Source organism: Talpa europaea (genome assembly GCF_964194135.1).
Source record: "Talpa europaea genome assembly, chromosome: 4".
Classification (NCBI taxonomy): domain Eukaryota; kingdom Metazoa; phylum Chordata; class Mammalia; order Eulipotyphla; family Talpidae; genus Talpa; species Talpa europaea.
The window spans coordinates 113461944-113489887 of record NC_140070.1 but is presented as its reverse complement, the minus strand read 5'-3'; the positions used below and the strand labels follow the sequence as shown (position 1 = coordinate 113489887).

The following is a 27944-nucleotide window of genomic DNA, read 5'->3' as shown; positions in this document are numbered from 1 at the left end:
TGTCTCCGGAGTAGTTATAACACAAGCATGACGCAGAATGTGATGAGACAAACATTGCCAAAGAGAGCTTAGTTAGTGACAACTTCAAGTCCCTGTGTCTGCCCACACTTCAAAAAGGGATGGCGCACTTGTCCATCATTGAAAACTTGCATGAAAAAAGGCACCGTAGAACACGTTGTACAGGTATATACAAACCGAAAACTAGAACAAAACTACACATTTTTTCCTTCGGCTGCTTTTTTTGTTCTTTTTTTTTTTAATACACACTTTGTAAATTGTAAACCTTCACTTGCAAAAAAATACAAATACACTGAGGCATTTTAGACAAAATATTTTCTTACTTATACAGATGCAATACTTAAAATATTCTCTTAAGTGCTCTTTCTCAATAAAGATTCTCAGATCCGTGTCTGCCTGCAGATACAAAATCGAGCCTTTAACGCAGTTTTATATTTTTAATATATCTTTTTTAGGTTTATATATATTTATTTTATATATATATTTATATATTTACAACTCTGCCATATATTCCTTCACCTTTGGTTAAAAAAATTAAAGCCCTCTCTTTGATAACATACTGAAGTCTCTTCTTTAAAAGAATGCACATTTACATACAAAAGAAACATCTGTTCCCACAAAACATATACATTCCTCATTTTGCAGACTAAGTCAAGTCAGAACTTTCGCAAACTCCCCCGCTTCGATACTATAAAATTATTTTGCCTTTTGCTGACATGGTTCGCCTTACACATAGGAGAAGAAGCAATATTATTTTCTTAATATTTTATGGCAGTGGGGGAAGGGAGCAGCCCCGGCTCCCAGTCCCCATGCCCCTCCCCCCACCCCCAGCCCAGCTATGATTTGCACTAGTGGATGAAAGAGGCACTACATCATGGGATGAACATCGTAAAGTGTTACAGTATCCTTTGGGTAGATTCTGAGAAGGGGCTCGAATGGAAAGCATCAACACTCCATGCTTCAGCAGGCTTTGGGGAGCTCCGGGGGCAGGTCAGTGGCCGACACGCGGTACTGCACCTTGGTGTTGGTGATGGCGCCATGCTTCTGGCGCAAGTGAAGACGCAGCTGGCTTTTGTGACGGAAATGCAGGTTACACTTCTCGCACTGAAGGGAAAACAGAGGCATACTGTTAGGTGTCATCAACCCAACAAACGCGTCATTCGTTGCTCAAAAACCTAGAGAAAGAGTCCCCGTGAGGGCTGGGCAGCTCTTTCCATTCATAGTTCACCTTCAGAACATGCAGGAAGGCTAGGTTTCTGCTCTGGGAGAAGTCAGCTTTGTGCAAATGAGCTTTCCCTGCTTTCCATAATGTTTTGAGGTACACTTCCCTGCCTTAACTTCACAAATTTAAATCTTATCCCAAAATGGGCATTTCAGTTTTTCTACATTCAGGCATTCCTGAATCTCTCTAGGATGAAACCTCTGTAAGATTTCCAGCCTTGCCACATAGCTCTCCTGTGCAATAGCATCCTTATCTGCTGGGGAATGCGTGGAGGCCAGTGACCTTTTCTTACTAAATTTTATAATCTTCTTTGTACCTAGCAGAATATACCTCTAGGTATATTATGCAATAAATTCATTATGTAAAAAATCTGAACATGTTTGGACAGATCTTCTAGATCACAATGAATTCACGAAAACTCTGGAGTCTAGAATATGATTTAAGAAATGCAGTTATATTCCTTTTGAGTGCATATACCTTAGATAACAAGGCATTTGCAAAGAAATCTGTTTCTCACTATGAGTCAATGAATGGATGATAATACTTTTAGTGGAAAAGTCACTTAACAGTAAAACGGATGACTAAATATAATGGGGTAAACTGGATAAGATACTGGAACAGAAAAAGATTGTTTCAGGTTAAAAAAATAAGAAGATCCAAATAGGAAATTTATCATAAAATATCAGTAGTTGTGACCTATGCATCATATTAATGCAAGGTGTTACTAGGGCAAGTTGGGTGCCTGTCAAACTCTCTGTACTATCTTTGCAAATTTTCCATAAATATAAAACTATTCTCAAGTAAAACATCTGATAACATGATCATGTAGAAAATATGCTTTAAAGTAAAAATGGAAATATACTTAGAAAAATAAAAAATAAATAAAATGGGTAAGACAGTGAATGGGAAGAGCCCTGGTCTTGGGAGACCGAGGGTCCGTCTTATTTTTGCCACCCACTGCTGTGTGTCACAAACACATCCTTTTTCTCTCTGGGCCTTGGGCTTGCTCTTCTCAGAAGAACTGAGTCAATACACTGCATAGGTCACTCTTCCCTCTGATATCCTGTGCATCCAAACTTCTATGTGACAAGTCCTATATGAACATTTTAGTGAATTCATTTACTTAATATAACAACTTGTGATCGGTTTTATTATCATTTTATAGATGAGGAATGAAAATACTGAGTAGATATCTAATGTGTCCAAGAACAAAGAGCAAGAAATCACTCTGGGATTGATGGACAAGTGAGTGAAAGCAACCACATTTTGCAGGTTAACATCTGTGCTATGGGTTAATCATTCATTGATAAGTTCCATCACAACTAAAGTGATGCTGTAAATTCATTGAAGTCAACATCATCTATAATCATTTGCACACTTGTAGGGCTTGGACTCTCTTACAAATGAAATGGAAACTTGAAAGGTACAAGGGGCTGAAGTGCCAATCTGGTCCTGCCTACAGGGTAGCAGAATTTAAAGGATTGACAGAACACAGTTTGAAATCTGTTCTTCTACAGCATCCTCATCATTTATAGAGAACACCATGGCCCAGTAAGAGGACAGGGCTTGACCGAGGCCCTAAAAAGGGTGAGGATGAAAGCCAGAATCAGAACCCAGATGCTCGGTTGCCTGGCCAACATCTTTCCCCTTTCCAACAGCAATGAGCAAACTATACCGACAAAGAGTCAGACAGTGAGTAGTTTAGGCTTGATGAGCCACAGAGTGTCTCATATAACCACTCACCTCTGCCACTCTTGTATGAAAGCGGTCATGGACAATTTGTGAACAAATGAGTGTGGCTGGAAACTTCATCGATGGACATTAAAATGTATATTGTGATTTGTTTATGTCATAATATATTATTCTTTTGGTTTTTGGTAACCAATTAAAAATATAAAAACTATTATTAGCTCACAGAATGTTCAAAAAAGCTGCCTTTGATCAAGACCCTGGTCTGGAACACTATGAGTCCAGGGGTCTGTTCATGCATTGTGCCAGCCAGCAGGCCACCAGCACCTTCCTGCAATGAGCTTTTCTCTCTGAATCACAATCATGCTCCTTCTCAAATACCTTAGCTCCTTGTAAGTAGACAGCTAGCCCAGTAGAAGAGCATGTTGTAAGTGCTCAATAAGTATCTGTGGAATGAGGGAATGACTCCAAAATCTACGTCTCCATAGTTCAGACCTCTTTTCTAAGGCCAGGATCATCTAGTCCAATATACCCACTTAAAGATGAGCAAACTGAGACTCAGACCGGTCAGGCAGGGTAGCCTTGACAACGAGACCCAACTCTAGTTCCTAAAACCAGGAGCTCAGTGGTCATCCCACTGAGTGCTTGAGATCATAGCAGAGAGTTCAGCTGCCCCAGCTTTCACGCCCTGTCCCTCCCAGACCAGCCAGCAGCCACAAGAGGTGTGCATACATGGTAAGGTTTCTCTCCCGTGTGGATTCGCAGGTGACTCTTTAGAGTTTGAAGGTGCCGGAAACGGGTGCCACAGATTTCACAGGGATAGGGCTTCTCGCCGGTGTGGATGAGCACGTGGGCACGGAGATGAGCCACCTGGAGGGAAAAGCGAAGTGTGAGAGGCTCTGCAAGGGTGGGCTGCTGCCTCCCACAGCATGCAGAAGTTGAGGGGTCCTTTCCTCACACCCCTGCTCACCTGTACAAATCTGGCTCCGCAGGTTTCACATTTGTAGGGCTTCTCTCCAGAGTGAATTCGAGTATGGGTTTTCAGGTTGGCGGGCCGGTTGAATTGGGCACCACAGATGTTACAACGATAGGGTTTCTCACCTATTATCAAGAGAATGGGACTGTATTCAACGGGGAAAGGTCTTCATAGTCCCAGCCGCTGGATTTCCTAGAAAACTGCCCTTCCTGATTGCCACTTCAGCTTTCTTTCCCTCGGAAGGCAACAGAGATTCCACAAGTATCTCTCTCACACACAAGAGGAAGCTTTGGCAGAGTGGCAAGGAGGGCAGGACAACACAGGGAGAGGACAGGCGGGAGGGAGATTACAGGAAAGCCCGGAACCAGCTTTATCATAGGATTATCTGAGGGACCTGGACAGAAGTCATGTGCCTTCTCTGGGCCTCAGTTTCCCTCTCTGGAACCTGAGCAGCAAATTTAGATGACCTGGAAAGGCTTCTCTAGATCTTAATTTTGAGAAGACTGATTCAATAATCAACTCGCTCGCCAAGGAGACACAATCAGGAGACTCTAGTTTCTCTGTTTTAGAGAAACATGCTTTTTCCCTTATGGAAACTACAGTGAGATTCCATTTGCAAGAGGGGTGGGGCCTGAGTATGAGGAGATGCACAGGCACAGCGAATCAATGAAAAGGCTGAGCCTGCCTTCATGGAAAGTCTCTGGGGTAACAGACCCATTTAAAATACCAAAGAGTCAACTTTGGACAACAATCAGGTTATTAAAAGTTACCTTGTAAAGGAATATGAGTTGATAAGGAACAAGCCCTTAGAGGAAATCAAGAGGCTTTTGATTTTTTCTGGCTTTTGAAAACTCAATCTGCTTCATCTCTATCAGCCTTAGTTTCTTCCCCTATATGGTGGGGACTAACATTTCCGACCCCAGCAAAGAAAAAAAAAAAAATAGGACAAAGTATCTCAGAGGGCAAAGAATACAGGGAGTGACTAGTTGCTAAGCAAAGACAAGACCGGGTTAGATCCCTCGCTCAGGCCAAGATGCAGCCTGCTCCCTGCCTTGCCCTACCAGGTTGCATGGTCCCACACTGTCCTGTCCCAGTCATCCTGATTGCTCCTGGCAAGGTGGGGCAGGGCCATACCCGTATGGACGGTCTTGTGGCTGGCGAGGTTGCCCTTGTAGCGGAAGGAGGCCTGGCAGCGGTCACACTTGTAGGGTTTGTCACTGTGGGTCTGCAGCGTGTGCCTCTTGAGTGAGGCCTCCTCAGAGAAGCGGCAGTCACACTCATTGCAGAAGAAGGCCCCATTCTCTGTTGGAGGGGGGGAGGGGACACCATTGTCAGCACAAGGAAGGGAGAAGGGCTGCAAGGCCTGTCCCCTCTGTGGCAATTCCCAGCGCCAAACTGAATGCCAGCCCTGCCCACCCAACAGTCATGGGTGCCCAGAGCAAAGGCCCTGTGGGGACTTCATGTTTCTGAACATTTAGTCTCAGTCCCTGAAGAGAAAGGAGACACATCTGAATATTAAGGGTCAAAAGGGAAGCTCAAACCAACTGCTACCCATATGGCCTGCACCAGCTTGAGAAAAGCTCCGCAGGCTCTTCCTTCTCTTGAGAGCTTGGAGAAGGGACTTTCCTTATCAGTTCATAGTTTTATTTACACTGATGCATAAAAGAAGTCCTCCGGCAAGACCCTTCACCTCTCTGAGCCTCTCTCTGTGTCTCTATCTCCAAAATCAGGATAAAAGTCCCTGCCCTGACTACCTCACCGGAGCATATTGTATAACACAAAGCATTGCAGGAATGTAAGATTCAAATCAAACTCAATACTCTGAGGTCACCGAAGGAGGAATTGATGATAGACACGGTCACCCTGGGCACCTATCGGGATTTCATGTCTACCAAATAGTTCTGATAAAAGGAGATCAAAGATGATGCAAGAAATAGAAACAGAGGCCCAGAGAGAATGAAATGGAGTACAGAGCAAAGGCAAATGGGCGGGGGGACAAGGGGGTAGTCCCTGTTCCCAACTGTAGGTCCATAACCCTGTGCCAAACCTCTCAGTATGTGAAACTGATTTTTCCCTTATGTTATAACCAGGTGAAAGTGACATGTGTCGTGGTGGCTTAACTCTGATTAGGCATAACGGCTATATTTCTGCAGCTGGAGCTGGGGGAAGGGGTAGGCTTTTTTATCTAGTAAAAACTGGGGATGCCAAGCAGAGACTATCCAGAAACTTCAACTTAATAATTCAGTTCAACTAATCTAACTCAGGTAACATTAACTAAGCACCTACTCCATGCAAAGGACTCACTAGGACCTATGGGAGGCTCAGGAGTGAGTAAGGTCAGATGCCTCTCCTATAGAATCTACAGCCTAGCAGGGTGAACTAACAGGTGCATATAGCAGTGTTTACAGCTTGGGTCCAGAGGACTGAGAAAGTTTTGGGAATTAGGTCAGGTCCACAGCCACCTTTGCTGGAATGAAGCTGAGAGGCTGTCAGTCCCACTGCCCCAGATTAACTCTAACACCCCCTACCTTGCCTTAGTCAGCCCAGTTCCCAAAGAGGCCAAGAGTGGGACAATGGCTGGTGATTCTGAGTGTCAATGGACTTCCAATCGGGGATTCCCTCCAAACCGAGACACGGTGTAAATAAAAAGGAAACACAAAACCCATGGGCAGAGGCAGGGGCCTCCCTTCTCCCTGGGAGAGGAGGCGGGAAAGGGACTCACCACAGCTAGAATCCGAGTACTCAGACTGGGTCTCTCCCATCTCCTCGGGGAAGGTGGGGCCTGCAGTGTGGAGGCACATCTCCGCATGCTGAGGGGACTGAGAGCCGCACGATGTGCACTTGGGGGGGTGCAGGTAAAGCGGTGAGTGGCTCTCGCTGCTGCTTCTGGGGGAGCCTGTCAGGGACCTGTGGGCAGGAGGAAAGAGCCTCAGCAGCTGGAGCAGAGTGCAACATTCTGCCTGGACTCAATACCCTTCCCTCCTCCCTCTGCTGAGGCCAGCCAGAGGCCAGAGCTGGCTCTCCCACCCTGGACCTGGGGCTGCAGAGTCGCCCCAAACAGCACACACATAGAGGTAATGAGGCGCTCATAACTCCACTCCTGGGCCCAGTTTCTTCCTCTTGGTGGACTACAGTCCACTGCCTCCCTCAGTTTAGGGCAAGTATGAAGACTGCATGCCACACACAGACCCCAGGGGCTGCCTCAGCAATTCATAAAATGTTCTGCTACCATCTAAGGGAAATCTCTCTCTTGCTACGAGAAAAGACAATGATGCCTGATAGCCTTCCTTACTTAGATGAATTCAATCAATGGCCACTCAGTTCACACCTTACTATGCTGCACATTGCTGGCAAGGAAGAAACACAGCCCCTCTAACCCTTAGAAGAAGAGAACCCAGAATGCTGCCCAGGTAACCCGGCTGCAGGTCAGATGGCCCCTGAAATCACCTGTTGACAATGTTATTGAGCCTGCTGGCCTGTGGGATAGTGGAGTCCTCCCCGCTGACGCTGAGCTTAGTTGGGGACTGGAGGTCCAGGTTCTCAGGCTCCATGGGCGGCTGGCAGGCTGGCGGGGCAGTGTAGGTGCGAGGGGAAAGGCGGCCCAGCTCGGCCTGCTCTGGTCCCTCCGGTTTGGCATTCTGGTTGAGGCTGTTGAGCACGATGAACTTGTATTTTTTCCAGTTGCAGGCTTTGGGGTCGGTGGGGCTCTTGGCTGGAGGAGAGCCAGAGGTCTGCAGGATGCAGGCATTCTTGCTGCTGCAGGACTCCGTGGGTGAATTGGGCTGGCAGTCGGATTTCTGGGGGCTTTGTGGACTAACCAGACCCTTCCGGTTCATGGGTGCGTTGGGGGGCTCGAAATGCAGGGCAATCTCATCCTCTGAGGAGGGTCTTTCCTCCTCCTTGCCGGTCTTATCACAGGGGAAGTAAGGGGCATTCCGGACCGAGGGGGCGGCAGGCTTGGGGCCCTCGGCCACATTGTAGTGCATGTCACTCCGTGCCTCCTCCGGGGCCACCTCCTTGGGCGAGTAGATGGTGCTGTGGCACACACTGGGGGATATCTCCATGGCTGGCCGACTGTACTCACCAGGGACAGGCCTGGCACTATCACAGGGGAGGGCCCGCTCCTTGGGAAAGGGGTTGGCCACAGGCATCCGGGCATCTCGAAGCTCCTCATCTGAAAAGAGGAAGCTGCTGACCGGGAGGTGGCTGTACACGGGATAAGAGGCTGGTGGTGTGGACAAGCTGCTGTACAGGCCAGGGGCAAAGGCTCTGCTCTCACACCCTGGGGCATTCCTTGGTGGAAGGTTGTTCTCCACCATCTCGCGACCCCGATAGGCCATGATGTCTTGGGGCATCAGCATCCGACTGTTCAGGAACTCCTCACGGGGAGGTTTGATGGCAGGAACCATCTCTGCTTCACTGTAGAAAAAAAAAGAGAGGAGACATCGGCCTCCAAATCAGAACTGTTACCCAGATGACCTTCCACGTGATACTGGCATATGTAACCACATTTGTGCTTGGTTCAGCTAGACATGGGGAATGTGGCTTGGGAATAGGGGAATATTGATAGTTACGAGGATTTCATGCTAGAAGTCTGGTGATCTAGCCCACAGTTGGGGAAACAAGGCCAGAGAAGGAAAGTGAGTTATCCACACATATGTGCCTGCTTAGAAACAACCTTGAATGTTTAAGTAACTTATGTGTGTGAATCTATAATTCTTCCAATTGAATAGCCTGTCAAAGTTTATACAAAGTTTTCAGAGCCCTTCTCTCCTGCCCATTCAAAATCCCACAAGGACGAAAAAGCAGGTATTACTGTCCATCTGACATAGAAACAGAGGCTCAGGGATGGAAGAATTTCTGCAAGACTGGTACCATACCTTTAGAAGGTCATAGACTGACCAGTGCCCCATTGAAAAGAGGAATCATCCCAAGTGCTGAGAGTCACAGGGAAGTATACCTTGCAAAACAATCAGCATACAGCAGGGTAAAAAGCCCTGACTGTGGAGCAGCTAGACCTGATTTTCAGTCCCAGCTGTGCCACTTGGCAGTTAGGGGACCTGAAGCAAGTTACTTAACTGTTCTAAGCACAAGGCCTGATCCATATAAAGTACCTGTAAATGATGGCAATGATGAGATTGCTACCATTATCACCCACCGGAGACGGAAAGCTCTAGCTGCAAATACTTGAAGGGACATTAGGGGGGGCAAAAAATAGGCCAGCTTAACATCATCACAGTGAACAGAGTTAGAACCAATGACTGAAGGTTACAGGAGCCAGATTTCAACTTGTCACAAAGAGGACCTCCCTGTCTGTCCAAGGGAGGCTGCACGGCTGTGGAACACTGAGTTCCTGGCTTCTGGACGTGTTCAGAGGTTGACAACCCTTCTGGTTAAGAAGGGATGCAATAATCCTAGAGCAGCTGAATCAAATGGTTCTAAAGAAGGAAAGTCCTGAGTCTCTGTTCCTTTGCCGAGCTCTTCACTTTGGTTCTCAGGTTGCTCACCTTTAAATGATAGAGGTATCTTACCAGCCCTTAGGTAGGGGATAAGCCACAGTGAATTAGTGAAGGTCACTGTGTAAATGTCCTCTCTAATAAGAGTAACATAAAAGTGACATAAAATGTGAGTGAAAAAGCCTGCAGTCTGGGGGGGCTACTAAGACATATGTGTAAACAATTATATAGGAATCCAAAGGAAAACTAAAGCACACATTCAAAGAGTTAAACTGGAAGGACAGTGTGGAGGCCAGAAAAAGGCCTTGGAACACAAAGGCTGAGGGAGGAAAGTGATAACCTTAAAAATGTTCATGGAGGAGCTGGCATCCAAGCTTGGCTTTGAAGGATGAGTAGAAGGAAGAGCAGATCAAGTGAATGGAAGACAGCAAGGGGTAGGGATGCACAAGACCTATCTGTAGAGTAGCAAAGTGTCCAGTCTGCCTGAAGCACAAGAGTCAAGAAGTGCCAAAGTGTACAAAATTTGTGGAAATATAGCATTTCCACTAGTCCCACTGGCATACGACAGAAGAGCTGTTCCGCATGCATGCATTATCAAGACTTTCTGAACCCCTCCAACTCCAAGGTTTCCTTCCAGGTGTCACTCACCTGGCTTTGATAAACTTCCGGCAAGTGTCCACGACATGCTCCATCTGTAGGTACATGGCTGTGGCCATCACAGCCATTATGTTGCCCTCCCGCAAATTGAGCCGGGATGTGTACATGAAGTCCAGGAGGATGCAGAAACCCTCAGGGTTGATCTCAGGATCCAGATTGATCACGCTGAGGTTGCATTTCAACTGGTCTGTGAAGATGCTGTAGAAGAGGCCACTGTAAAAAAAAACAAAAAAACAAAACACTTGTCTCACTATAACAGACATGTAGAAATCTGGGATTAATTACTGTTATGGTAGGATAGAAGCTCAGACCCTCTCCCCTGGGCCCATGGCAAGTAATAACTCTCACTAACTGCCAGGGAGTCATATACATACATCCTCCTGTTTCCTTACAATGTGCAAGGTAGATAGTATCATCCTCCCTCTTTATAAACAGGAAGAAGATTAGAGAGGTTAAGTGATTTTTTTCAAAAGTCATAAAACCTTGTTTCCCCCTTAGTCTTAATTGCATGGATCACCAGAGTTAAATTTAGCTCTCATTTGCAGTAACCCTTTTCAGTCTCTAGTTTTGGATTAAGCATTCCCCTTCTGGATCCATCGCATTATCCTTATTTTTTAAATCCAATTGTATTTTTTTAAGAAGTGAATTAGACATTGATGATGAATCAATAAAATGATGACTACATTTATAGTCAACTGATTTTTCTAAAAGTTCATGGACTATCATCATTCTTAGATGATCCAAGTGAAATCGCAGGTCACGCCTCCCTGACCCAGGTGCCTGGTAGAGAAGAATGTATTCTGTTGAAAGCCAGGATTCTGAGTTGTCATCTCAATGCTACTCTTATTGAGAAAGTTGCCAGCTACAAGCCAGACTTTAAGCAGTAAGGAGTTATGCGACCTTGGGGAAGATACTTAATTCCCTATCTGCAAAGCAGGATGAATCATGTCTATCTCATTGGGTTGAGGCAAGAAGGAAAACACAGAAAGTAAAGACTGATGCCCAGCATTCAGTTAGCATGCTGTACTATTTTCACAATCCTATAAGCTTCTTCTCGCTCCAACTGAAAAGCAGGTGCCTGTTGTAGATGTTAAGTAAGTTCTCAACAACAGAGATCCCTGACTCTATATCATTTCATCTGTCTACCTCTCTATCTAGAAAATGGAGGTAATCGTGTCAGCCATAACACAGGGGGTACCTATGTATATCCAGAGATGATGTGATATAAAATTGTCCTGCATACTTGAAAGTCTTGTCATATATGACGAATTAGCTGGCTCACTCTCACTAACTTACATGTGCTCTGAAACACGCATGAAAACGCAGTTATAACATAAAATACAATTAGGGAATAAAAGAGCAGTCGATCTCAAAATAACTTGCATAAAATATTTCAGAACTCTCTCCATGTTTCATTTTTACATAGGTTAACTGCAGTTATTCTTCATGTTTGCCCCCAAACACATCCCTTCTTGAGATAGCATATTATTTCTTCTTCCTTGATTCCCACAAAACACAAACTCTTTTCTAAAAGTATGTACATTCTTCCTGGGAACTGATGTTGCCAAGCTACATGCAGAGATTTGGAGACAAGTGAGGCACAATCCCAAACAGCAAAAGGCCTACAGGTCCCCCTCTTCTGCCCCTTTAATTGATCTACTTTTCCCTTCCAGACACCTTACCTGCAGGCCATGAGGACTGTCTTATGGGCTCTAAACTGCTCTCGGCTCACGACGATGACAACATCAGTTAAGATGTCACGGCTCCGGAGACGATTAAGGTTGAGGAGAACATCACTGGCGTGGCGGGTGAACTGAATACAGCTATCCGCCGGTGACGCCATTTTGTCTTCACCTAAAAAAAAAAAAAATGATCAAAATCCTGTTAGTCCTCCAGAGCCTGCTTCTGCTTGTCTGAGAACAGGTGGTTGAGCCTGCTAACATGTCAGGTGCAAGCTGAGGTCCCTTGTGATAAGCTTTGAACAATTCAAGGTCCATTATTCTTTATATCTATAAGAGTTGAAATCTATGGGAATAGAAAGCCCTTTAGGGAGGAGAAGAGACTGACTGAATATTTTGTTGAGTGTTTTCCCACATACCAAGTACCCTGCCAGCACTGAGAGGGAGAATGTGTGTTACAGGGCGGGGAGGGGAGGTGGGGGAAGAAAGCACACTTTGAAGGTTAGCAAGCTAGCTTTACCTTTTGTTAGCTGAGTAACCTGAGCCAAGCTGCTTCTGGGCTTTGCTTTCCCAAAATGGGAGTAGTAATACCTATGTGGTTGTAAAAATTAAAGCTATGTGCCAGGTCCATAGTAGGTCCTCAAAAATCTCAGCTATTCTCATGTCATTCTTAATCTCATGCCATGGGCCCATCTACCATCTGTCAGCCCTACTGGGCTTCAGCATTGTTTCAATGTACCTGGCATATTGCTGGTGTATAGTAGGTGGCTAAATTAATTGTAACTAAGAAATGAGTAAGCAATAGATGGCCACACACGTGTTAAACGAGTCTAATGCACGGGTGAAGGGGTAAGGCCTGGGAGTGACAGAGAGGGACTTGGCTTTTATCTCATTTAAAGAAAAGTGGCCATGTTCACAGAAACACATGCACTGGCAAATTCAAAAGAAAACAGTTTTCCTGCAACATTTGAAAGCATAGAATTTGATCTGCTTACCCAATGCCTTGATTCAGAGTCCCAAATTTTGCTTAAAATCTGCAGGGAAGAGAAGAAAGCAAACAGAAATCGATTTAACGAATGTAAGATTGTCCACTGTCATCTTATTTTAGGATACATGTACTTAGTGTTACTTTGATAGTTGCAGCCTACCAGCTGGTGTGGTTTTACCCACAAGCTAGCAAACATTTTCCCAGCTCTGTGCTCTCACAGAAACAACAGCCACCCAAAGCTCTGCAATGATGTTTTTACCCTGAGTACTGGGAATACAACTGCATACATTGATAGCATATAAATATACACATAAATTTCCTTTCTCAAAGTAAAATACTATAACATACAAAGGGCACTTGAGTTTATGTGAAAGAAAAAAAACAAGAAAAGCGGTTCTTTCAGTATCAAAGAGGATGGTCATCCAGGGGCCTAAAAACCCTGATTGTTTTTCAGAACCTGCTAAATAGTATCTTTCAAGTCTTAGAATGATTCTGTAAGGCTGACAGGGTCAATAAAGGCTGACTCTTTATTCCTGTTTCACAGGTGACAAGACTGAGACTTGGGGGCTTCAAGGGGCTTGTTCAGGAGCAACAGCCAGGTGGGGATTCCTGACCATCTGAAGCACTTAAGACGGGATATGGAACCTGCAGAATACAACCTGAGATGGCATAGCCATGCTTTTCTTGAGAATCTTTGCCTTTTTCAAAGTTTCCTCTCCCTTCCCTCCTGGGTCTAAGACCACATACAGTGCTACCAACTTCCAAGTTTATACTTCCCCCACCTGGTGAAAGATTTAACTGTGTGGTTAGCTGAGAACCGGCCAGAGAGTACACACAAAAATGTACCCTCTCTAATGGATTTCTCCAAAACTAAATAACGTAAAGCACAGGTGTAAGACTCTTATTTAGGTCCAGATGTGAGCTGCAAAACAAAATATTTGAACCTTTCCCCCTCTCCTTTTTAAAAAGAGTCCAGTCCTTTAGAAGTATTTTCTGAGTAAAGGGGCCTGAGGCCAAGGAGGTCATGTTAGGCCACATGGATGGATGGTGGCCCAGCCCCTAGGTCTTCTGGCTCAAATTCCTGTCCCCTTTCCAAATCAGCCTACGTGCTGTACAACATGCAGGACAGCAACCCTGATGTGGGTGAATCTCATTTTTAAGTTCCTTCCCCCACACAAACACTTTGCCCCCATTCCAGGCTGCTGAGTCTTACCAAATGAGCACTCTAAAATGGGAGGTTTCCTTGAGTCTGTAACCAAACACTCTGACATTTCTCTGTGGTCCCAAGTGCCAGTCACTCAATCTCATCGGCTTCAAGGTTAGTGTGTGCATGTGAGTGAGTGGGGTGGGGGAAGAAAATGGGGGAAGGGAGAGGACAGAAAAAGACAAAAGAACCTATTTCCTCCTCTCCCCATTCTACCTCAGGATGGGTGAAGAGAGCCACTAAATTGGTCCTCACCGAACGATTCGATGATTGTCTCCTTTGAAAAAGAATACTGAGGACACAGGTGAGGTTTATAAACCTCTCCTCTCCCCTCATGGAAGAATCCCTAAGCACTTCGGGAATACCCACGGTTGTCCTTTAACCAGTTTCAACCACCAGCTTGCTTGTGGATTTCCAGTCACAGACTTTTGGAACCACAGGAAGCCCAGATTTGCCATTTCACCTTGACAAGTGGCAATGACTCACTCCAGATCGAATTGAAACAAACAAACAATTCCCCTGAGTCCACTGTCAGCCAGGCCCTGGGCTGGGCACTTTTCACCCTAAATCTCTGCCCCATCAAAGACAAATGTACATGTACGCACACTCACTCCCTCCTAAACTAACTCTGCCACAGCAAGTGAGTGTGTGGGTTTTGATGGGCAAGTGCACCTCCCTTCTAGATGCTGCAGGTGTGGAAACACCCCTAACTTGGAGAGTTTTTTTTCTTTTTTTTACAGACCACCTAGCTCTTCCCATCTATTACTGCATCCAATACTCCTAACAGCCTTGATTTACCAGGGAGAACCCTGATGTTCTCGGGATAAGTCTTCTTCCAGATCTCAAAGCTAGTTCTCAGCAAAGTCCTGGAAAAACCCTGTCAGCTAGCTTCAAGTCATCCCACCAAGGCCACACGGAGGACTCAGTCCACAAAAACCAGCGCCCTCGAGCAAGCAAGGCAGTCAGGGAGAAACTGACAAGCAAGCGGCTCCAGCCCCGGACTTCCCCCAGCCTGCCCCAGCCACAGCAGCAAACACCAAGTGAGAGTTTCACGTCGCCTTCCCCACCACGGCCCCTCGCCTTCTCTCCCTGGGTGTTTCCCTGTGTGTTTTCCATTAGACACCTGGAGGAGAGAAGGCAGAGCCTCTAAAGAAGTTGGAATAAAAAGAGGAGGGGGTCCCCCTTACATCCTTCAAAAAAAAAAAAAAAAAAGGGCAACCAGAGAGAGGGAAAAAGAAGACAAGGCAGGCAGCCTTTGGGGGAGGGAGACAAGCGTGAAGGACGAGTGGAGGTTACGAGCAAGAGGGCGCGCCAACACGAAAGCCCCCTCCTGTCCTGGCCTCTCCACTGGGAAGCCTCACCCTCTCGCTCCCTCGGGCAGCCCTGAGCCCCGCGCGCCAGAGCGAGCCCGCGCCCCTGCCCGCCCGCCCGTACCTGTCCGCCAGGCACCGCCCCCCGCGGGCGATGTGCGGGTGCCGCGGCCCATGCAGCTCCCAGCCCCGCGGGCGCGGCGGCCGTCCCGTGGTGAGGCTGTGGCAGCCCTAAATTTGGCTACATTCAAATAAAACTTTCCGCGCACCTCGGTGGCTAACATTGTGTGCGCCTCTTTTTTTTTCCCTGTTAGGCCGCCAAGGCAGGGGGCAGTGAGGGGAATGGCACAGCCCTCTCATTCCCGGAACGCAGTTGATCTCAGCTCAGCGATTTCACAGAACACTCTCTGCCGAGCGTCGGCTCCAAGGAGAAGTAACTTTCCAGGAAGCCGCCGGCCCCAGACGGCCGCCCGGAGAGCGGCCTGCGCGCGCGGGCCGCGGGGGTTCGCCCAGCAGGGAGGGGGGCCGGGGGCTCGCGGAGGAGAGCGCGCGCGTTCCTCCAAATTCCTCGTCAGCGCCCCGTCCAGGGCGCTCACGGCGCGCTCAGCCCAGCCCCTGCTGTCCCTCCACCGCCCCTCTCGGTTTGCCCCTTTTCTTTTCTAAGGGGGTGGCCGTGCGAAGCGCCGAGGTGAGAAAGATGGACCCCCGAAGCCTGAGGGTCTCCACCTCGGGAGCCCCAGCAAAGTTAGAGGAAAACTAAACCGAAAGTCCCTTCCGCCTACGTTGGCAAGAAGGGAAACCCAACTTAGCACGGTTTCCGCCCAAAGTCTTCAGAATAGGAGCCGCCAGGCCGAGCCTGGCCAGGTTTCCGGATTTTCCAATCCGATTTCTCCGAACCCACATAGACACGGTCAGGCTTCGGCCGAGGCGCGCACGGGGGCGCGCGGGCATCGCCGGGCCTCCGCGTGACTTTCCCGGGAGTTAGGACCCCTGGGTGCCACTTCCTAACTGATTTCAGTACAGGACCCAGGAGGCGCTTTCGGGGCCTGGGGTGGGGTGGGGTGGTGGGACTCGAAAACCCAACTTGTAAGGCCTCAGTCTGGTCCTAAAACTGGCGGCAGCGTCACCCCGCGCCGCGAAGCTGCCCAGCGGCGGAGGCGGGGTCAGGGTCGTGTTTAAAGACCAGGCTTTTTAGGACTCATAAAATCCTACTGCGAGGCTTCCTCATCCTTCCGCCGGTGGGATAAAGGTGTCAAAGAGGTTTGAAATCTACTAGGGGGTGGGATGAGAATCTGGAGAGGGAGGTTAAAATTAAATAATGGCACTTATTGGCAATTAGGAGTCCCGTGGATTCTGAAGCTTAAACCTAACCTTGCTTTTCCGCGGCCGACCACTAGAGAGGGCCCTGCATCCACGCCTGGAGCAGACACCCCCCTGGTCGCCCCGCCTCTCCTTCCCATTGACCTAGTTTAGACAGTTTCCAGATTTGGAAAACGCCCTCCGCCCTTCCTCCCGCCCCCTTTTCTATCCCGGTCGGATTTTGGATTATTGGTCATCTAATAACTCCAATAATTCGCTGAAAAATCCAGCGTTGCATCAGGAAGTGCAAAGCATCCTTTAGGGTCAGGTACGAAGAATTTGAATAAGGCTGGGGCTGCTGCAGTGCAACCCGCCTCGAGGCCCCCTCGCAGCCCTCAGTAACCGCTCAGCTCGAGAGCAGCTGGGGGCTAGCCGCAGTGGTGAGGCGGTAGGGGGTGGGGTTAGCCGCCGAGTTGTTTTTGTTCTAGGAGACAACACTCTTCGCGCTCTTGACTGGGGGGCGGTAAGGTGGGGAGACCACAGTAGATGAAAGCGAATTTGATAATGTGGTGGCCTCGGCAGTCGCTTGGGGTGACCGAGGTGTTCGGGGACACTATGTCCTGACTTTCATTTCTATCGCGTTTCCTGCCAACAGCGGTCTTGCAAGCCTGCAAGCTTCTAGGAAATGCAATAAAATAGAGGGATGTGTTTTAGCATCAAGATCTGAAGAGGAGCTGCAGAAGGGATATGCTCCCCATGCTCCCGGCTCCAGTCAGCCTTCCAGAAAGAGCCGGCACAATGCTAGCAAACCAAGTCCCCAGCATAGATATCTCGGGCATCCTTACTGGACCTGGCTCAGCCTTTGCAAAAAAAAAAAGGCGGGCGGGGGAGGGGAGCGTCATGATCTCCCCAAACTAACAATGACTTTAAAAAAATACGATCTGGAATGAAGTCAGCCAAGGTCTTTATTCACGTTAATGAAGATGGAAGGCACTAACTGTCCTTGGAAAGCGATGAGTCAAACTTCACCTCTCTTCAAACACGTTTCCAACCCAGATACGTTTCCAACGCGAACAGAGGCGCGTTTCTCCGACGCGGCCCCCAGCAGCTCCCCAGTAGGAAAGGCTGAATTCGATCCCGCCCGACCACAGCGTCTCCCGCGCGCGAGCGCCACGGCCGCCGCTAGGGGCCGCCAGCACGCGGGTGCGCAATTACCATTTAAGTCTGGAGCTCCAAAAAAACTTTGCTAAGAAGCTGTTGTGGCACAAATTCTACGAGGATTACACTCTGCCCGTCCATATGACACCCCCACCCCCGACACACGCATACACACAAATGATTTCTTGCCAAGCCACTAAGCAAAGTTTGGAAGGAAGGGGAACAGAGTGATTTAAGGATTCAAATGTGAGCGTCTGGCACAGCAAGGCACATCTCTGCAAGCCCAGAGAGACTGAGCCTTAAGCACCCCTTACACACGGACCCGACCCCTCAAGATCGGAGACCCCCAGTCGTCACCAATCCAGTAGGCTTTTATGTCTGTTACCGAAAATCTTAGGGTGCACTTTCTAAACCCCTCCAAGACAACTGGAGAACCGTTTCCAACTATGGAAACCTAAGAGGTTAAGATGAGGGTCGGACAGCTGCTCCTTTCTCTTACATGCCTCAAAGGGGCCGAGATAAATTCACCTTTGACTTTAAGTCACTGACCTGGAATCCAGAAACTTAAAATCTGGTCCTGGTTAGGTCACTAATTCACCACTAACAGGCCCCCTCACCAGCTGAGTTTCCTCGGTTTTAAAGAGTCCCACAGCATGCCTCACAATGAACATCCCCTGAAGAGGCCACAGCGACAGGGACCAGGAAAGAGTGTGTTCCTTGCCGGTTATTACACGGTTCTTACCCAAGGCAGAAGCCTTTAGCTGAGCGACCATGGAAAGTGCGCTCATCAGAGGACTTCTACTTTTCATGCACCTTACCAGAACTCTGGGTGGAAGTCAGATAACATCCTCGCTGGACGGTGCCCTCCCTCTGACAGTCCTAGCGCCAACTCAGGATCCTGGGGCACCCTAAGGTGACACCATCGGCCCACGGCCCAGGGCGGGGAGCTTGACCACGATCTACCACTAGGTGGCAGACTCAGCCCGTTCGAAAATCACCTCTAGGCCACAGTTTGCACACCCGACTGTTCTCCCACCTTTTTTGTCTTCTAGGGGGAGGGGGTTCGCCTCCAGAGCCAACGTAGGAAAACATTTAATTTACAGAGTGTGACTCGTTCTTCCTGACGCTCATGCCGCTAACAGCCACACATAGCACGATATCAGAAGCTGCGTTCTTGTGTTATACATTGATATATTTTTTTTCCCTTGCCCGAAAGGCTGCATGTATTGGGAAGAAGAAAGGGTGCACTTGTCTTCAAAAAGTGGAATGGCACTAGATGGTATCAGCAGAGATTCCAGCAAAGAAAAGTCGGGAATAAACTCCTTTTGATGACCAACGGAGAAAGAGGACCCTGGAGGCCAAGGGCAGGATCCTACCCAGGCTCACAGCCTACGGCAAAGCCGGGCTGGGGTGGGGAGATGTGTCTGGTCTTTGGGTGGGGCTGCTGGTCTCCGACTGGGAGGTGGGGAAGGTTGGGAGGAGCCGTTCCCGGCTTTCTGGGGGCGAAGAGCAACCGGTCAGTTTTGCCACAACAAGGCACCCTCGCTCTGATCACTGAGGCAACGTTCCCACTTGTTGCGCAGTGCAGGAAATCGGCACGCGCCACGCAGCCTGGACTCCCCGGGGGAACCAGACCCAACTAAAGACCGGTTTACCGTTGCCCGACGCCATCCACACGCTTCCCCCCACCCCGGCCCACCCCCAATAGCGACACCGTCACCACCAGTAAAACTACAATACTTCCAGTCACTGTGGTGTTCTACACCAAAACATTCCTCCATATCTGAACGTCAGACTAGGGAGCATAATTCAGATGCCCTGAGAAGTCAAATCCGAGGGAAGGGGGGGGGGTTCCTCCGCAAAAACTTGCCACTTAAAACCAGCTAGGCAACCCCCCCCCCCCCCGGCCTGCTCTCGACCCTTCTCCGCGCGCCCGCGCACATAAATACATATGGACACGCGCGCGCGCATACACACACACAACTACTTTGCCTCTTATAACAGCCTCACTGAAAAACAGTTTTTCCAGCTGCAATGTATTTTTTTAAGTTAGTTTTATCTTTTTTCCTAAAGAAAAAATAAGTCTCATAAGGTCATTTCACAATATTTTTCAAATATTTGACTTTTGCAAATAGTTTCACCCACCGTGGGGTGGCGCTGCCGCACCGCGGCCTCTGAATCTCTTAAGTTTTTCACAACAAAGTGGGTTGTGAGTGTGGCTACTTGGCAGGGGAGAGAGGGAAGGAAGGATTTTGACATCTAATCATGGCTACCATTTACTCAACCAATAACTGGAACTCTTCAAGGTTCAGCAAACGACAGCTTAAGTAAGAGTTTGGAGCTCCCTCCCTGTCCACCAAACCCAGAATAAATTGGACAGTCTTTTCAAGAAAGCACGGGGTAAAATCCTTCAAAACTGAGCACAGAGAAAAAGGTCAATTGGAGAATTCTTGCTTCTGGCTTCTTTCTCCTTTCCGGGAACCCCAAAACTGGGTTGCCCACTTTCTACAAACAGCTTCTAGCCTTATTGTCAGTATCAATAGATCCTTAAAATCGGCCAATTCTTGGGCCTACACTATTAGAAAATCTTCCAAGTAGCATATTGGAAACTTCTATTTATAAGTGGGGGGAGGGAGGAATATTTCCCATCTACAGGTTTCTATTTTGGCCTGAAGACTCAACTAGTCTTTCAAGCAAGGGAATGCCCATCTCCTGGCAATCTCTTTTCAACATTTCCTCCTCCAGAGACAAATATCTTTTCTCCAAAAAAAAAAAAGTATATATTTTAAAGCGAGAATATGATTTCACCTCGTTCCTTTGAGCTCATGTTTGCTACCTCCAGGAATAGCGTGTGGATGAGGGCCAGATGAACTTCAACTTGGGCTGCAGATTTACGAGGTTCTGTTCCAGTGCCAAAGGCTCTTGGTAGTAAATAGTGAGCAAAATAGATACCTGTCTCCTGACGGATCTTGCTGGGCCCCCTTTGATTTTTTTAAGTTATTTATTAAAACCACACACACCTTGCAAAGAAAAAGGGAAACTGGCAGTCTCTGTAGAGGAAGCCAGTGGCATCGCTCAGAGCCACAAACTGTATTTCTAAACAGCCCTTTCCCTGGTTCCCTCTCTCCTGCCCCACTTTCTCTCCCCCCACCCTCAAGTAAAAAATACATCTATGGATGCTCATTTAACTTAAAAGAGAGAGAGAGAGAGAATAGTGCATTACAAGAGTTTCCTCCTGGAAACTATAAACTGATTGAAAAATCCATTAAAAATTAAATCAGTTTTCTGGGGAGACGACCAGCTCTCTGAGGCGGTCACGGACCCAAGAACAGGACTTTTCCAGCCCCCTATTTGGGCTCATCCACATCTCCTTCAGCTGTTAGGACCCCCCCCCCCAACCAAGTCTTAACACTTGCGAGAAGGTGCACAACATAGAAAGCGTCTTTTTCTTTTCTTTTTTAATCTGTTGAGCTGTGTTTGTTTTCCATGGGGAGAGCTTAAAACTCATTGCAACACTAGTTCCATTTTTCGCCAGAGTTCCAATAACACGGCATCAGAAAGGCAATGCAATCCACACTTCTCGAGACCTCAGGCGGCGGGGTGGCCCTTCGCTCCCGCGGCCCCCAGCATCGCCGATTTCCAAGGCTCCAAGTCCCAACCCGCGCCCGCCCCGCCCCGGGCCGCCGCCGCTGCTGCCTTCCCCGGTTCCTACTCCCTGGAGGAGCCACAGGTTGCAAATCCAACCAACCTCGCCGTCCGTTTTTGCAAAATCACTCACAAAGCTCTCCCTTGGGCGCCCGCGTGCCCTCCTCGAGCCCGGTCCCCCCCGCCAAACCCACAAAGTGCCCTTCCCTGCTCCCGGGTCCAGCACGCAGGCACCCGGGCTGGGCTGTTTGTTTGTCGCCTTGCCCTGTGCAAGGACCTCAAGAATCCGAAGCCTGACGTTAGCGACTCTCAGGCCCGCGGTTGTCCTTTTTACAAAGCTTGCACCGCGGGGGAAAAATAAAATTTAGGAAAGAGGGGAACAGCCATTGGGAGTTAACCAGGAGTCACGCAGCGCCCTAAATACAAACACCGCGGCCGCCAGAAACCCCGCCACCTTTCCCGCTGGTCTGGGCGGTCCTGCGAGGCTCCCCGAGCCCCTGCAAGCTGAACCGCACCGCAGGTGCAAACGCGCACCCCATTCCCACCCCACCCCCCAAATCTCTGTCCCGCCAGCAGCTTCCCTCTTTCGGATGGGGAGAAGGAGCGCGCGGGCTGCCGACTCCCTCGACTGCCAGCAAGAAGCAAGAAAGAATAATTTCCAAAGTATCCAACATCCCCGCCCCCAGGCAAGCCGAGGGCTCCCCAAAACACAGGGGCAGGAGCCACCAAAAACACTCGGCTCTCGCTAGGAAGATCACGACTCTGAAATAGTAGCAACGACACTTCATCTGGGCTGGTGGGGGGAGCAAACCCCGAGGAGTTCGGGTTGCATTTTTCTCCCCAAATCTCGGCAGGGAGGCAGGGAATCCATCTGGGGGACCGAGGCCGGTGGAAGGGCGCCAGCGCGGCGAGCAGGCGGGCAGCTCCCTCCGCGCCTCCGGGGTGACCCAGAAGCCCGGGCGAGGGGCGCAGAGGGGCGGGGAGCGGCGCGGGGAGCGGGGAAGGGGTGGCTGGAGTGAGGGAGCAGAGAAGGCAGTTTGCAAGCGCGAGAGAGGGAAAACACAGCCGCGCGAATCCAGCGAGATCACAAGCCGAACGCAAGCAGCAGCAGAAAGAGCGAGAGCGCGAGCGCGCGTCCCCCCCGCCGGCTGCGGCCAGACAGCCCCCCGGCCGGCCCGAGGCACCCCCAAAACACGCTCTCGTCCTCTCGGCTCCGGCCGCCCCCGGCTCCCCTCCGTCCTCGCCTCCACCTCCTTTTCTCCGAGACCAAAACAACACCAGGGAGGGCGGCCAAAGCCTCCCCAAACCGGCCGATGCGCTCAAAGACAACAAGAATAAAATAATAAATATATTAAAAATCTCTATAGCCTAGAGTGGGAGAGACGTGGGGCTAAGCTTCGGTATTTATTTTAACACCTGACAGCTAGAATAAATAAATAGATACATTTATATCAATAGATACACATAGGAAACTTGGAGCCAAAGCATTTGGCAAGAGCGGAAAAAAAAAGAATTAAAAGGTAAAATAATGATCATGAGCAGCGGCGGCGGCAGCGGCACCAGCGGCAACAGCAGCGGCGGCGGCAGCAGCAGCAGCGGCGGCAGCAACAGCAATAATCACCTGGTGTCCGGCCTTTCCTAGAAACTTCTTGCATCACCACTTCTAAGAACCCCAGTTCTAAGAATCAACAGAGCTCAATTCTCGGAATTTGAGCTGCGGGCTCTACCACTGCGCCGCGGCAGGGGAGGACCCGGTGTCAGCGCCGCCGGACTTTTGCCTCCTCCGGGGCAGAAAAAGCCGCCCGAGTCGCACCGTTTTCCCACCCGCCGGGATATTTCGGGGTGCTCACGGGCTCGGGGCCGCGGATTTGGAGGTTTGGGCTGTGGGGTCCACGGGCTGCGCGGCGGCCCCCCCCGCCCGCGCCGCGCACGATGGTACGGTCCGCTCCGCCGCTGTCACGTGGCTCCGCTCTGTGACGTCGGCGCCTTCGCTGTAGCAAAGCTCGGCCTCTGGAATTCTGAGAACTAATTTGCTATTCGGTGACATAAGAGGGGGAGTGCGCTGCGCCTTCCCGGGGTCTGGGGCTAATTCCTCCTCTCTTACCCATAAACGCAGCTCCTTGAGCTAAGTACACAAAAGGGAGTGAGAGGCTCGAACCGTTGGAAAAAGTCTGTTATATATTGTAGGGTAGAGGCGAGTAAGAGAAAAAACAGTAAACACCAACAGCTCTTTCCAGCCAGAATCTTAGGCTCCACGAGAAAAATATTTGTCAAGCAGTTTTCGGTGGGTTCAGTATTTTTATTTGGGACAGGTTTTTTGGTAGCTTTTTTTTTTTTTTTTTTTTTTTTTTTTTTTTTTTTGGTGCTCTTTGGTGTGGTGGCTTGGGATTTTTGGTTGTATTTTTGGTGATTTTCGGATTTTTTTTGCTTCTGATTTTTGCCTTTTGCAAGTTTGTGATGTTACGTAAATCGTAGGATTCCCGCATCGGTTGGATTTTGTTTTGTGGTGTGTGGTGTTTTTTTTTTGTTTTTGTTTTTCCCTATCTAATCTTTCAAGCGCTTTAAAGAAGATGGGTTGTTTTCATATTGGTACTGATGAAAGAAGCTTAATTTTTGGTCCTATGTAACAATCCCAGCCCCCCCACTTTTTCCTTTCTTCTTCTTCTTTTTTTTTTTTTCTGATTGAATTTTCTTTTTCCCCTTGGATTTTTACCGAGAGGAAGCTCTCCTGCACTGAGAGACATGGTCAAAGGATTTGTTTTGGTTTGGTTTGTTTCTTTCCAGGACAGCAATTGGTGGGTTTATTCTTTCTGTTGCTGTTGACTCTTAGGAAATTTCCTGCTGCTAGCAACGTGTGTGTGTGTGTGTGTGTGTGTGTGTGTGTGTGTGTTTGGGTATGTGTATGCGTGTGTTCTACAAAATTCTGTAAACCAAATACATGTTTGTGTTTTGCTTTTTCTTAAGGTCTTGATTCACCCCCCCACCCCGCACCCCCTTCAAGGTCGTTGTAAAAATCTCTTCTGTGTGTTTAAGAGATCAGCCGGAGGGAATTGTAAAGGCCTGCCGTGCCAGTATCACAGATACTGCGTGTATTTAGAACAGACTGTGCTACAACTACACCTCGCTGCACGCGGCGCAGTCGTCTCTGCTTTCGAGCTGAGTTGAGAGCCGGAGAAGGGGGAAATCTTTCTTTTTCTTCCTTTCTTTTTAAAGGCAAATGCAGTGCAGAATCATTTCGCTGTGGGCCTGGGTTTGTTTATTCAGAACTGCCAGTTTCCCTATTTAAATGTTGGTTGGGGTTTTTTCCCCTCCTACTCATCCCTGAATGAGGGAGACTCTTGTTTCTTTTATGTCTCTCTCTTAAAAGAAGGGTGTGAGGGGAAAATAATATTTCAGATTCCTCAAGAATTAACCCAAACTGTTTGGACCAGAAGCCGCTTTCAAAGGTCAGGCTGTTCTGAGCCTTGGCTCTGAGAGTCCTTCAGGCAACTCATTAAATCACAGATGAGTTCTTAAAGGTTCCACAAAATTTCTACACATGTTAATTTCCGATAAAGATATCTCCCCAAATAATCTACCTCTCCCAACCCCAAATTTGGTTTTGTAGTGGAGTAGCCAGCAGAGCTACCGAAGATTGTTTGAGAGGCATTTGGAGAGTCTTTCCTATTAGAAGTTCAGATCTGTCACTGAAACTGCTGTTGTTCGTACAGCCCCCTTTTTAAAAGCCTGTGTTGGTGGCTTTAGAGCCACAAGAGGTCCAAAAGAGTTGATTATTTTTCACAGGGTCTAGAGTTTAGGAAATATGCATAAGTATCTGTCCCTGTGAAATTTGAATATTTTAATACTTATTGACAGATGGATTACTGCAGCCTCTGCAGAAAAGCCTGTCTTGTGAAGGATTTTAGAAAAATATACATAGGCCTAATCCTGTCACTGTTGTTGAAATGAACATTTTACCCCCAAAGACACATGATATTGTCAAGTGCAGATTTATTCTGACAGAAGGCAATCTTTTTTTTTTAAAATTTGTCTCCTTCCCTGTCGTTTTCAGAGTTTTAACTGAATGCCACTGGATTAAAAATGACACCCTAATTTTACTGAAGTAGTTTTCTTTGCATATTTGTGTGTGTGAATTTTTTTTTGGGGGGGGTCTTTTATGAGCTGTAAGAACTTCAGGGTCTCTCAGCTGTATCTATATGGTTTAGAATGTGAATTGCATGGATATGGATTATTATTGGTTCTATAATGAAATGACTGTTATGATTTTTAATTAGTTTTCTTGTCAAATATGCCACCCTACTTCATTATAACCCTCCACCCCCCCACCTCGAAGACTCGGCTTGACCCTCCTAAATACTTTGCCACTCCAATTTTAGCCCCATGGGGGCGCTGCAGAGCAAAGGGAAATCGGCTCCCTCTGGCAGTAGAACTTACCAGAGTGGGGGCTGGAAAGGAATTTACCCTTCTAGTACTTCCACCTTCTTTAATTGTCTGCAGGGAGCCCTTGGAGGGACAACCCACCTGGCTGGGTTTACAAATAATTCACTCCACCACCGGGGACCTCTACCCTCACACATCCCACATTTCTACTACTTTTGCTTTTTGTTTTTGCCAATCAAAGTGTTTACATGGAAAGAATTGATCAGAACAGAAGGAGACCATTAGAAGAAAAGAGATATTCTAAAGACACTTGTTTAAGTCAGTAGCTTTCGGAATGTTAAGGAAGATTTGCTGCCACCTCTCAACCTCTTTTTTCAGTTCCTAGGAAAGTCACTTATCAAATATTCTATGGTTGAATTCTGCAGAGTGGCCTGCCTTCTATCATTCCTGAAATCCCCCATCAGTAGCCCTTTGGTGTCCCTGCATGGGTCTCCCTCACTCCAGCAGTTCTCTCTTACAGAATTAAAAGGACCGACAGGTCCATAGTCAAATTCCTCTAAATCCCCTTATGAAGCTCTAAAGAGAGATTCCATGCCTACCTCGGGTCTTGTGAGCGATTCCTGTAGACTGGGAGGGACTAAGCCTCAAGCTGTCCTATGGTTTAATGGTTACTGGTTATTATTATTACTCAGAAGAGAGGGCCACTCTGGCCCTTTTGCGTGGTGGACTGGGCATGGTAATAGGCTCCTAATCACAGCTGCTGGGTAAATAAAAGCTTTGCTGCAAAACAAAACAACCTGGTCCTAATACTACATTTATTTAAGGAAAGAAACAGATTTCGCATCCAGCTCCCCTTGCTAAACCTTCCCAGAAAATTCAGTCACAGCTGAAAAAGAACCTATCCTTTGAATAAGCACCGTCTTATCCTTTTTTCTAAGGGGACCCCAAACAGGAAATTGGTTTTGCCTCCCAGGAACTTCTGGTACCTGCTTGATCTTTCAGCTATCACATCATAGAATGATAGATTTTAGAACTAGAAGGAAACTTGCAGATCAATCACTCAGCTCCTCAGGGCTTCAGACCAGCAGTGTATGCGACCCCAGGAACATAACTACATGGTTTGTGTGGCTTGCTGGTCCTGTGTCATTTTAGACAATTAGGGTGATGTGACTACCTGGGTTTGGAAGTGGGTGTCTTATTTTCTGGCAGGATTTCAAGGCTGCTTTGGGTTCTGTGTAAGCTGTAAACTGGTTCTAAGAGCAACTGCAAGTCTCTGTGAGTTTTGATGGTTGGTTATGCTTGTCACCTGTGCTTCGGTGCGCACACTGCTTTCCAAGGGTCTGGGAGATGTTATCTACCTGACATGTGAAATTATACCTATTCGTTTTACGTCAAATCCTTCACTTTGTGCTATTGTAAACAAGCTGCTTGGAACAAGAAAGGAATTCTCTTGGTACGTTTTAGAGAAATTGAGCAGAAAATTTTGAGATGTTAAAAAAAATGGAAGATGATTTCCTACCACTACCTTCTGAAAAAGAAGTGTCAACGTTTAATTTTGATCCATATGCTGCCTGCTTTCAGCCTGCATTATTCTGAGACTTTTTTTCTTTAGAAACCTTTTTAGTCTTGCTCAGAGTCCCCCCCCCCCCCAACACTGATTTTCCACACTTTTCTCACTTATTTAAAATGGAAATAAATATCAGGAGCTTAAAATAGAGAAGTGATGGGGGGGCGCGCGTAATCATTTGTTTATTGCATTCGATCACTGTTTTGAATAGCAGGGTTCTCACTTCCTATGAAACCTTAGCATGAGGGAAAGCAGCAGCTGGACTACGAGGAAGATGAAGGGAGAAAAGCCCTTGAGTGTTTGTAAACGCAGGGTGGCTGGCCCACCCTCCACCAGGCTGCTAGCAGTACTTAGTTGTCTTTACTACCTAAGGCTAGAAGTGGAAAAACTTGATTTGCGTGTTGTGCCTGCGTTTCTTTTTTTTCTTTCTTCTCCACACCGCCCTCTGCACACCTGACCATGCACAAGCCTATCTGAAGCCGGCTGGATGGCAGGGAGAGCTGGGGAGCGGAAGAATGTGCAGAGGGAGGGAGTGCTCGGTACTTTTCCATTCACATCTCCACAGTGGCTTTTCTTGTTTATTTCAACCTCCACCCGCAGAATCCTTTCAGCTGCCTGAAATCGGAGTCATTCCACTGCTCCCTCAGCTCAGACTACAGATGAGTGTTGCATGTTTCCTACATGTTGGTGTCTCTG

At 47.9% G+C, this 27944-nt stretch overlaps 1 protein-coding gene across 2 annotated transcripts; it reads right to left on the bottom strand.

Moving 5' to 3' along the window:
- Positions 1 to 978: 978 nt before the first annotated feature.
- BCL6 (BCL6 transcription repressor) lies at positions 979 to 12090 on the bottom strand (the record flags this gene model as incomplete). Of its 2 annotated transcripts, XM_084230989.1 has the most annotated exons (8): positions 11701 to 12090; positions 10010 to 10231; positions 7353 to 8324; positions 6628 to 6812; positions 5040 to 5207; positions 3900 to 4030; positions 3662 to 3799; positions 979 to 1122 (listed from the first exon to the last, which is right to left on the bottom strand). In XM_084230989.1, exons 1-8 carry the CDS (start codon positions 11859 to 11861, stop codon positions 979 to 981), a joined length of 2121 nt encoding a protein of 706 aa, XP_084087115.1. In that variant the 5' UTR covers positions 11862 to 12090. The 2 variants fall into 2 exon arrangements, with proteins under 2 accessions (XP_084087115.1, XP_084087116.1); XM_084230990.1 differs by lacking the exon at positions 5040 to 5207.
- Between the last annotated feature and the right edge of the window lie 15854 nt (positions 12091 to 27944).